Raw genomic sequence first — 12684 nt, 5'->3', positions numbered from 1 at the left:
TAAAGATGTAAAAAAAAACATTTATAGTTATTTATTATAGGTTGAAATTAATGGAATGCAAGGGGAAGGGGAATATGAGGTGAAAGGCATTTACTTCCATCTGTAGACACAGTGTGAAAACCTGTCATCAGGCAAATTTCTCTGATTAGATGAGGATCATTCCCAGAACCTTTTTAAAAAAAAAATTTGATACTCAAATAATCTGTTTAAAATCTATGAGTGCCCTAATTAAGCCAGTCTTTACAGGGCTCAAGTAATAATTATGACACTTTCCTGAAGTGGCAAGGAGCAGAATGAAAATGTCACATCTCATACTAATGATCAAACCTGTCAAAAGCCCTCATTTGCTGGTTGCTGCCTCAGGAGGTTATAACGAGAAGACCTGCTGTTCATTTCGCTCATACAGTGGGGTGAATTTTCTAAGTGACAAAGGTGTCAGAAAGAATATCAGCAAGTCAGAAAGAATATCAGCAAGTCAGTACCATACATCAGGCACTTCTGTATACTGGATAGGTGTTCTTGGTTATTAATTTACAGTCATTTTCATATGCCAAAATGGTTTACTGAAAACCCTATATTTACAGCCCCAGCGGGCTTTGTGTCAGCTATTCTTGTGTCCACATATTAAATCTAAATAGAACTGTAGCGGTTACGCAGAGATAACTGTGGAGTCTGATGACAGCATCCTCTCTTAAAAGCATGCTCTGTTAGCTTTAGAATTATTGTTTGTTGACTGGATGATTAGATGATGCTATTTATTAGTTGACACTCCCTGGTTAATTTTGGGCAGAACTCGTTGAACTGATAAGCTTACACATATCGTTGAACTGATAAGCTTACTTAGGGAACACATCATTCCGTTTGAGGCGGGCACTTACACTCAACAACAGTGGCCGGCTCTCTTTCACAGCACCGATGCACCCCAGGCAGCCAATCACCATGATGATGGTCCCCACGGCGATGAGGAGGTTGGCGGCAGACAGGGAGGGCAGCGAGGAAGAGAGGGTGGCAAAGTTGCCTTGGGTCACCGACAGCCACACCCCCACACCCAGGATTCCACAGCCCCCGAGCTGCACAGACAGAGACAGAGAAAGGGAGTGTGTGTGTGTGTGTGTGTGTGTTGTGTGTATGTGTGTGTGTTGTGTGTATGTGTGTGTGTGTGTGTGTGTATGTGTGTGTGTGTGTGTAAGAGAGAAAGAGAAAGCATGAGAGAGACAGAAGGAGGGGAAGGAGTAGGAGTATGTCAACAGCTTCAATCTCCAGACATTCATAGTCAGATAAACTAAATTAAACATTGTCATGCATAACACACAAATACTCCCTGTAGAGGAAGTTCAGAATGAAAGACATGGTGTAAATGTGATGAAATGAATCTAAGTACTTAAAACGAGTCCTTCACAGGAATGCTTAATGCACTCAAGTCGTGACGTCTCGAGTTGTGTGCTCATATTCCCACTATGTGCTTTGTTTTTTTTTGCAGGATGTTCAAATATTGATGTGTTCTTTAAAAAAAAGCCACATGTATGAGTGTGTGTGTGTGTGTGTGTGTGTGCGTGTGTGTCTGTGTGTGTGTGTGTGTGTGTGTGTGTGTGTGTGTCTGTGTGTGTGTTTGTATCTGGCAGTGTGGAGGAAGGATTATATATAATGCAACTAAGAAAAACAGGCCCCTAAAAACTCAAGCCTGCAGGAGGTAGCAAGTACAGTTCTTCTGTCCTCATCTGTTTTGAGAGTCTGGCCAGATGACTGGTAGAGTGGAGAGGGGGATGAGTGGAAGAGACAAGTGGAAAGAAGGGATGGATGGCATGTGGAATGATGAATCATGCAGAGCCTTAGGTTACACCAAAATCTGTCAAAAACATCACACTCTCTGCCTATGTGACGTCACTTTTCATTATTTGCAACCTGTTCTTCATTCTCGGGCGTGTGTATAATTCCCTCAGGACGGTGAACCGTGTCAGTGAGACATTTTTGAGGCTTCACTCTCTTTTTCACAGAACTCATTTGCAAACCGTTGCGCTGGATAGAGAAAGAATCAATGATAGGAAAAGCCTCCGGCTACGGCAGCCTCCTTCTGGAAGATACTGCGGCGAAGTCATAGAGCTCATTATCTTCCTGAAGACAAACCCAGCACTTTATGAGTGGAAGAAACCCATTTCCCACTTAGCGGCACGGCGGCACAGCCGCCTCACCTCCTCACCAAACGACAGGAATCTGCTCAGGTGAACAGCGAGCGGTGGAAAGTCAACACACAGACCCTGCTGCCTCCGCATAGCAAGCAGGTATTGAGACGCAACAGTAGAGGCAGCTTATTAAGACATAAAAACGTGAATTCAAAGATGCAAGTTTCACATTTGTTGCTAATTCAATCCCAGGAGGGTTTAATCAGGATACATGTGCTCTGTTGCTTTGCCATCCGGAGCCTCCGAACAATAACTAGGGCACACACTGAGTGTAGGAGGCTGCATTTCACTATAGGCTAATCAGAGAAATGATAGAGGAAACACAGCCATATGCATTACAGGTGGTGAGGGATCTTGGAAGCCTGCTCGCATGATTACATTAAACCATGTATAAATGCTTTGATGCAGTTTTGATGCACTGTATCTGGGAATGCCCATAAGGCACGTGCATTTCATGTTTCATACAGCAGCATTGTTCCATTTCAATTTAAATGCAACCGAAGCGGGATGGTGCGCGCAACTGTAACCTTGAACTCGCTATGTTGCTGCACCACGGCTCTTGTGATATTAAAGAACAAAGCCCAATTTAACTGTGCCACATGTTGTTGTATAGGCCTACATCCTTTCAGATGTTATTGCCCCCCTTTTACAAAGAAAGACCAATAGTGTAACTGCAGCTACATGACACTTACATAATATCTCTAGGACAAAAGCATTATTAAACATTCACAAAGCTTACTGCAGCTGCTGTCAGTTTCCATTAAGGCACTTTTAGCCAACTATACCGTAGTTGTCAAATTGAGATATTTACTTTTGGTTACATAACATCTATGCTCTGACACTTATTGGGTGGACATAACACAGCCCATTACAGAAATATCCCTTCAGGGAAGAACTTTCACTAAATTCAATATTAACATTACACAAAAACACAAAACACATTCTTAATTAGGGTTATACATTATTAGTAATACATCATAAGGAAGTCTATTTAACAGTAAAACAATAGTTATAGCTGCATTCATACAGTGTGGCATATGTTGCAGAATAAACCCTTGCAGCTTGATACATAATGTATTATATATAACACTTCTTTTATCTCTTAATATTACAAATGTTAACAACAATGACCATATTACTGGGCTAACAGAAACTAGGGCTAATACAATAATAATCAAAGCATTATGAGCACAGTCATGAATATGCATGAAGTAGCTATACTTATATCAATTGTTATGAGGCTTTATAAATGGTAATTCTTTATGAATGTGTTCATAATTCTTTATGGATAATGGTTTCATATGTTACCGGCTTGACTTAATTTGACTTGAGTTACTTAATACTGGATTACTGAATTTCTGGTAAGCCTAGGTCATATTAAGGTACTATGCAGGTTTAGGTATTTTTGGTGAGTTTAGAGCTCTCTTTGGCAAATTTAAGTCGCGATGTATTTATATGTTACTCTGCTATCATAAATAGCAAACTTCTCGCAACTTATCCCCCCTGTACACAATGCAAATGCTTTTGTTGTGGATGTGAGGTGAAGGATTAACAACAGGCAAAAACTATCTCCAAAGAACTATATCTACTGACAAGGTAATGTTTCAGATTCTCGCGAGTTTTGGTGGGGCGCCACTCTGGTTTTCTCGGTAGGGACTCGCTACATCTATGCTGTATAGCTATGCTAGAAGAACGATTCACCTATTACAAGTTCGTTTACCATCAAATTGGCTTCATAAAGGTGAAAATATTGCATAGTGTGTCTTTAACATCATACTGAATACCAGTATTTAAGGTAGCCTGGGAGAACCCAGACGACCCTTTGGCAAATTTAAGGGCCGAAGCAGTTTTTGAAAAAAGCTCGTTTGTTGAGATGTTTTTTCTGTTATGCATATGTCATCTCCTTCATTGCTCTGATTGGCTTTAGGTCTATTCAATTGCGTCCAGGGGCATTTTGATTGGCTTTCGATAGTGACGCCCCTTGGAAATGGGAGTAGAATAAACCTTGTCCCCAATCTCAATTTCAATTGAGATAAGGTCTGGTGCTAACCAGGCTATATTTAATGTAGACTTCTGTCAAACCAGGATGGCCTACTTAAAAATGTTGTTAAATGTGTTATGTTGTTAGGAATTGTATAAAGCATGCTTCCTTCCTTAATTAACTGTCCTTTAAGAAAGTGTTATCGGTTTCAGTATGCTATGACACATACTGTACACATGTTCAAAAGAATATCTACAATGTCTGTCATAGTTGTCATACTCCCCATCGTTTCAACACAATAAGTTAACGAATTAAAGTAAAGCAATTATTACCATAATTTATCTAACTGTGATGTCTGTCTTCAAGTAGTCAAATAAATGTTAGAAGTTGCAAAAACTTTCATTTCACGGTAGCACCAACAAAATGTCACAACTCTCAGTTACACACTCTGTCATCCTCCCCCATATGTTTGTGAATATATCATCCACACGAATGGTGAAATCTGTATCTCTCGAGCCACAGCAGAAATTGCTTTAATCTGTCTTCCCACTGCTTCCCTGTTCATCAGTTTCTCATTTCAATTTCACCACTGAATGGCATATCCAACTCACAATGCTCCAGCCAGTTGAAAAAGCCATCAGGTACAGTAGGCTAGCATGTGCAGGGTCATTGACACAGTCACAACCACTTAGCCACATGGAGCTACTCAGCTCAGTTGTCTTAAGGTGCCATGGTATTTCCGAACTAGGAAATGTCCTTATATAACCGTATGTCAACAAAACACACTCAGGTTAACAAGGGTGATATGTCAAAATAGCATTCATGTTGACATAAAAGCAGTTTTTATGACAGCTGACACTAGTTGCTGTGTAGGAGTACGAACAGTACCTCAAGCAGTTGGTATAGAGAAATCACTGATGACACTCATCTGTGTCCTATCAGTCTCCAAATCCACTGGAGCCACCAAGCCTCTACGACACTGCTGATAATGGGTAGAGACCAGCTATAGCATTCTCTACTTGCCCTTCCATAACAAACTCATCACACAGCTCTCTACACGAAGCAGTGCAGCATGTTTTAAAAGGGACTCATACACACAATTAAATCTCTTCCTCTTGGATAATTCTGACATCATACATGACACCGCAAGCCAATTTGATGAGCTAAATCCCAAAGACAATAGAAACAGTTGTCAGGGTACCAGCACAGAAATTAATTAAGTCCATTACAAAAGTGCATTAAAGCAACACCAAAGAGTTTTTTGTACCTTAAAATAATGTTTCGAAAATCGTTTCAGTGGTTCATCAACTCATAACAGGGTGAACGGCACTTTTTGAATTCGCTTCGCAGCCCTCTATCGACTATAACCGCACTATGTACGTTTGCCGGATCGGGTAGCGGATCTGTAGTTCGATGGAATGAGACATAAGAAACTAAAATTTGACTGATTGATCTGATGTCGCAATACATCATACTTTCATAAAATCATGCAACATGTTCTACCTTGTCTGTGGACATTGTTATTTGCAAAGCCGGTGCTGGATAAACAAATGGTGCGTGTGACAGAGGAAAAGTTCTTTGGTGTTGCTTTAAGTGTTCAGTTTTTCACAATGTAAGGGCTGTTAGGTGTCACAATTACAGTGAATCAGAAGCTCTGCAGCTGCAAGGTTTGATCCTCATCATTAATTGAGACATACATAAGTGAGCACCCAAGGAGGTCTGGTTGACTGGAAAAGAGGTCCTAATGTATGTCTGCTAAGTCTCTGCACTCCTCTCTCCCCCTGCTGTGTTTAATTCATATGGCCATGTGTATGTCTCATAAATAAATGATCACTGTACGGGGTTCCCGCCTCCAAGGGTGATCACGAGGACCTGTCAGCAGCACAGCAGCAAGAACAACCATAAACAGGCATGTACAGTGACAGGCTTTTAAGTAGAACGCAGAATAGAAGGGAAGCCCAGTGTTCCTGCTTGTGTCCGCTATTTATTCCTTCTCCCTCTCTCTCTCTTTTCTTTTACTTTTCTTTGAGGGTACACAAGCTACTGTATTGAGAAAAACACATTTCAAACATGCTGCAGAGCTGTAGCATTCTGCATGTCCCAGTTACCACCTTTCATATACATACAGAGGCTCTGTAATCGGAACCACTGCAAGGAGCTGCAAGCATTGAATGCTATAAATAACCCTAGCCTGTGAAAGAGGGAATTGAGGGAGGGAAACAGAGAAGAGGGAGTGAAGTTAGTATAGAGGGGGGGGGGGGATGGTAAACCAACAGAGAGCAGGGAGAGAAGTATACTTCACATGTAATCGATAAACATTTGATCTTCAGCAAGGAATCATAGGCGATTTGACCCTTTCCAACTCTCCTTTTCTTAGAGAGTCCACTATGTGTAGGCCATCCAAACGCACATTATGTACAAGGCCCACACTACCAAAGATTAAGGACATTTCTTTACATTTACATTACTTTTAGGGCATTACTCAGGGGTTGATATTTTAACAGTTTTGCAGCATAACAAGTGTCCATGCAAGCATTGAAAGAGCAAGCTGATTTGTTGGATTCATTAATTGATACTAAATCAGGTGTGTTAGGCTATAGTTTATGATATTTCATACAGAAGAACAAAGCACAAATTTCATACAGAAGAAAAAAACAGTCCGTTTTAAGCTTCATTGCTATGGATTGTTGCGAAATTGGTATGGGACTTATGCGCCTATAAGATTTGACAATGGCACCACTGCGCTCTGAAATCCATTATTTTCAATGGCATGTGCGATGCAATAAGGGTTTGCCATGGTAGCTTGCCGGTCAGTTAGCACTGATGCACACCGTGGTCAAAGTTTGACTGTGGTGCGCTAAACCTAATAGCAAGCGCAGCGCCTACTGCTTCCTATCAGAAAACCCCATTTCAGAGCTCCTACTGTATAAGGTTAGCGCTACAATGTCGTCAAGACGCTCGATGTACAGTCCCTTATAGACCCTTTTAATCTGTTCCTAGAGGGTTTCTGGTAAAAACATTGAAAACCAAAGAAGATACTTTGAAATGAAAATGAATTAGTCATGCTCTACAAAATGTCGACTTTAAAACTCAATTTTGTTTTCTGAGCCACCAGATATGCCTTAAGAACACACAAGCAGTTGAAAGGGTCTATAAGGAAAGAATCCATTTAATATGTGCCTCACCATCTCCCTCTCCCCATTCTGGTGCAGCAGACAGAATGCCTCATGTTTGGATGGATGCCACATTGACAAGTTGGCCTTCGTTGCCAGTACCTGAAGTCGAGCTTTTATTGTGACTGCATCTCGTCATGTAAGGTTGTATTTTGTAGAGCAGAATCCGACACGCTATGATTAGCACAAGGCAGGCAGGCAAGCCAGCCATTTTACTTTCAGGCGCAGCCCTGTCCAGTGCTGAATCATGCATGTCTTAAGTTTTGTGTATTGAAGTGTTGTATGTCGTCGCCTAGTGTGATGGTTGCCTCCACCATGACAGCTATGACCATGTTGTTGTTAATCCCCACACACGGTCTTTCAGCGCAGTTGTACACTTGCAGAGTTATAAAGGTCGCGAAAAAAAGGTGTGTTGGTGTCAAGCTTTCCATTGTTTTTTTTTTCTTGGACCCAAGGAAGCTGGGTTAATACACACACACACACACACACACAATTCCCCTCTAATCATTCTTAAGCGCTGACTTACATTTGAGTGAAAAAGAGCATATAACTAAACCTGGCTGACAGTTATAATACTGTCATATTGAAACGCCTGAGAATCCAAGAGCTGATTATGCTGGAATGCGATGTGGGAGGAAAGGAGATCTCGTTAATATTAGGGGACAATGAGTCTCCGCTGAATTACATTCCTGTAGACGGATTGTCAGTCCTGGGGCATGAGCTCTGCACACTTAGAGTTCCTTTGACAGCACTGTGTGTTTAAGCGACAAAAGAACCAACAATTATTTAAGCTCTCAAAACACTAAAGACACAAACTCATGGTCACCCAGATAGAGTGGGAGGAGTGTGACTGTATAAGGGTGTGTGGGTGTGTTTGCCTGTAAGTGTTTGTGTGTGTGTGTGTGTGTGTGTGTGTGTTTCCTATGTGAGTTGTACTGTACGGCGTTAATGTAAAAGCATTTTAAAAATAAATCTTATGCAGGGACTCATGCAATCTTAAATATGAGCTTTTTAATGCGGTATACCCTGGCAGCAAAATTCAAAATTCTCTGTTAAATGATATAACCCCACAAGGCCTCTGGCAGGATGCGCGCTGGAGCTCCGGCTCTGGGCACCGCCACAACACAACTCCAGACCAAAGATTGGTTCCAGCTCACTGAACGGCTGCCTCCAACTTCTCCCTAAATCCACACGATTAGCGGCTACACGCAGCGCACACACGGTTACGTCAGGCCCTGGTGTTCAGCGAGGGGGTTTTGTGTTGGTAGCCAAGCCAATCACAAATGCTTCCCACCGACTGTGACTGTAGCTGCCACCTTTTTCTCGCCAACTTCATCCTCCCCCACCCCCCAACCCTCATCCCTCCACTCCGTTGCATATCTCTCCTCATACACTTTCAGTCCATCATTTTCCAACCTCAATAATCTCGGGGTCCTCGCTGCCTTCCCTGAATGCCAAATCTGTCCACACACCCTGAATGCTGAATGGTGAATTACTCTGCCCGACGGCTCGGCGGTGCTGGAGATGTGGCGTGCTCTTGGGGTTGGGGATTATCCCAGTGGGTACCAGGCGGTGCCGCACGCGGCGGGATGAGTTCGGAAGACTCCTCATTTCATCACATTGCAGGTAATGAGTCCGCCTTTGTTGCTTTGTGCTGAATCAATTCAGCTGTGTTCGACAGCACACCAGAACAAAGTGGATCTGCATGATGAATGGGACGCTCTCATTCAAGTGGGAAGCGCGGATAATGTAATCCGGACATCCGCATTGTCCACGTCGCTAATGATACGCGCGCACAGTACACTGCTGAGTCTCCCAGTACGGATCTAAAGACGGAAGAGCGTGTGTCAGCACGAGGATGGCTTTGAAGACTCATGCTCGGCCATGAATACCGGAGGCCAGGCAGCAGGTCTGTGGAGGCATCTGTGAGCAGATACTGACTCCTGCATCAGTGATGAGCTCTTTGCACCTAATGGAATGAGATTGGGAAGTGATTGTTTCTCGATAATCAGCTCTATGTGCTGAGAGCCACTCATCATCGACGTAATTCAATAAGCTGCCCTGGGCTGTTGTCTCGAAATGCTGCTCAGCCTTTTGATGAGAGGGGAACGCGCACGCTGGTGCTGCTGCAGCTTTTTTTCCTCAACTCATCGCTGGAAGAAATTTTTGATTAATGAATGAATGCTCGTTAAGAGATAGGCCTTATGAATCAGCCAATCTGGCTCCGTCTGTAGATTCTCCTCCCTGCTGCTCCACACCTGCTCCACTGGTCCTCTTCCCCAACCCCCCACTATCTCTCTTCCTCTCCCTTCCTCTCTCTCTCTCTCTCTCTCTCTCTCTCTCCTGCTTCATCCAAATCAGTCTCCTCTTCTGGCATTCTGCTCACACCTCAGAGCGTTTACTGGCTTGTCCGCCGACGCTTGGACACCGCTGGGCCCTGCGTTATCATTAAGGCCCTGCTAATTCATTTAGCTGGATGTGCGACGCACCCCCGTGTGCATGTTTATTGTGCGTGCGTGTGCGTCAGTATGTGTTAATGTTTGCGTTTGTGTTTGTGTTTGTCTTTCCAATTCGGGTCACCTCTCCTCCCCTGGGCCACCCCCGTGCCGCAGCCAAAACACAGGCAGCTGTCTGTGGACTGCGACAGTCCCAAGCTTTCAGTCACACGGAGCCCAGGCAAGGCTGCATGCTTCCACGCTGTGCCAGCCGACTGTGGCTGCATTTTAAACCCTTTCTCTATTTCTTTACCTCTCACTGGCTTAAGCCCTTCAGCTTAGTCTCTTTCTTCTTTGACACCCTGCTCGATCTTTCTCTCTCCCTATTTTCCCCCCTCCGCCCCCGTTTCGTCTCTTGTTGTCAGCCCAACCCTACCCCCCTGCCTGGGCTGCATCAGTGGCAATGAGACACTCATCTATCTCCAGTGTGTCTCTTCATACACACATGAGGGTATCTGACTCCCTGGCCTGTTTAAGACTAATTTATAAATCAGATGGGAATAGGGGGAGAGAGAGGGGGGGGGGGGGGGGGAAGGATACACGAGGGCAAAACTACCCATGCTTGTCTTATAGCCAATGCTACCAAGTTGAAGCAAATTAGACCATTGATTTTAATTATGCCTGTCTCCCCACTGAAAGCCTAGATGTCAGCTTTATGCAGGGTTTCAAACACAAGCCAGAGCATTGTCATTCAGAATGGAAAATGAATTTTATGATAATCAGTATATTTGAAGATGCAACGGTGATTGTTATCAGCAGTGTGTCACAGTTGATTGCTGAACATATCTACACACAGTTAACCACCAGCTACAAATACACAGAATGAATGCAGCAATAGCGCCGTAAATGAGATTTAAAAAACGCCGTAATGCATATGTAAATATGGCAACAGCCTGCCGGTTTTAGCTTTGCTTTGCAGTCATCACCATTCCAGCATTTAATTGCCTTCCTACCTCAAAATTCAAAAAGCTGTTTCCTTTTGAAGCCAAAAGTCCTTGGTGTTTTACACATTAAACACTCCGCAGCCTCTTAGCGCACAGCAAATCGTGTACACCCAGTGTCTTAAGAGTTGTTCTGCTGACTTAGATGCTATTTTTAATCAACATTGATTCCTTTTCATTACTGCAGCGATAAGAGACTGCTTGGGCATCCAGATCTCCCCGGGAAAAAAAAAATAATATCCCAAGCTGCCCAGAGCTGCTGAGGGAATCAATGTCACTCACTTGTTTATTCACCAGCATGGAGAAAAGGCTGCTCGCCTCGCTCACAACTCTGCTACTGCAACGGAGATGGTGTGGCCTATAGAGATTTAACTCATTTCTTTAGATAGATGGAGGGGGCAGAGACAGAGAGGGGTACACAGCGTGTACGGCTGTCTCTGCCTCTCTCATGTGAGACATGATACTGTAGGTGAGGGAGAAACGCTGTGAGGGGATTTAAACGCTGTGCGGAGACAGAGCGACTTTCTGCTGCACCAATTTCACAGGAACAGTGTGACACAGAGGCGTCATCACAATGCACGTGGATTACCGATGCTATAGATTTCTGCCCACAGCCAAGAAACGATCAAGAAACAAAGGACAATCTTTTCAGCAATGGGGGCTGACTAGATGGTTCTTCTTCTCTTCTCAGTTTAAGTCAACTATGATGTACAATCTAGAGTGAGATGAGAGAAAATGGCTTGATTTGTGTTTTCTCACTGGAGCTTTTAACTCTGACCTTGCTCTCTTCATTGGGATAAACATGATGTATCCACAAAACAATTTTACATCCTTAACCCAACAAGGACAGATTTCGCAACTATAGTCAATGAGATATTGAAAAACCTATTCCAAATCTACTTGAAGATTGATTTACTCCATTAGCGACAGGCTAATGGTGCTGTATAACACTTCCCAATCCAATCACATCACAACATTAAGACTGAAGGCATCTTAGGTTTGGGCTCAATGAGCCGCTGTTGAAAAATGCTCCAGAAATGCCAGGCACACATCTGCAACAACACAGGGAGATTGAGCGGCATCTTGTGCAGGATCTCAACCCTTCTGTCGTTAGCGCGGGGGCTCATTCACAAAGATTCGAGGACACTGTCACTTCAGACATTGTTGATCAATTTTGTTTTGTTTCCTTCATGCACCATCTGGAGCGTGATGGCCAACATTTCAGGCATCCAGGAGTCTGAGGCAGCCAATGTGTTGCCTGGATGAAAGTGTGCTGGATAGCTTCAGGCGGCTCGTCTTTTTCTGGCAGCCTGCACTGGCAAACGGTGACTCCCTGCGCTGTGATGACCAACCAAACCATCTGAGAACAAGACATCAAGCCTGCTTCAGACTTTCTGCCCACCAAGCCCCCAAGGCACACACACAAACACACGACACAACACTCAATGAAACAAGCACTCACAATGCTATGCAACTAATGTCATTACTGACATTGCGTTTAGTGATACCAATGTATACAGTGTAACCAGATCTAATGAAATGGGTTTAGTATGTGTCCAGACAACAGGTCCTCGAGATCAAAGTCACAGCCGGACATATACTCTACGGCAGTGTTTTTTTATTTGGGTCGCCAGCACAATTTATGTTGTGATACCATTTGTCATTTGATACCAGGAAAGCTAACAGTTTTCTATTAGGATGTAGTTTGTTAACTACCACAGTCACGCTTTTGTCATAAAAGCTCATGAAACTGGGGGACGAACGCATCGCAGAGGGGGTGCCAGAGCATGGATATCTACCTCTGAAAATGAAACCGTTATGTGGGCGCCTGCCATGTAGCCTACCTCGCAGTTGCAAACTAAGGGACATGAATCCGCCTATTTGCACGAACATTAACAGATGCCAGCTCCTCAA

The 12684-nt window shown here is 43.5% G+C and overlaps 1 protein-coding gene across 2 annotated transcripts in view; it reads right to left on the bottom strand.

The window, feature by feature from the left end:
* The window catches only part of tspan4a (tetraspanin 4a), a 49421-nt gene that overhangs the window by 14004 nt on the left and 22733 nt on the right, over window positions 1-12684 (bottom strand). For both annotated transcript variants that reach the window (XM_076287331.1, XM_076287330.1), the window contains one exon: window positions 879-1070. In XM_076287331.1, the coding sequence (XP_076143446.1) occupies window positions 879-1070 (192 nt within the window). The remainder of the gene's footprint in view (window positions 1-878; window positions 1071-12684) is intronic.

Source organism: Alosa pseudoharengus, unplaced genomic scaffold (genome assembly GCF_046254945.1).
Source record: "Alosa pseudoharengus isolate Yale_2024_CS ecotype anadromous, Long Island Sound unplaced genomic scaffold, YU_APseudo_1.1 YU_APseudo_1.1_scf_16, whole genome shotgun sequence".
Lineage (NCBI taxonomy): Eukaryota > Metazoa > Chordata > Actinopteri > Clupeiformes > Clupeidae > Alosa > Alosa pseudoharengus.
This window is presented reverse-complemented; position numbering and strand designations above follow the sequence as displayed.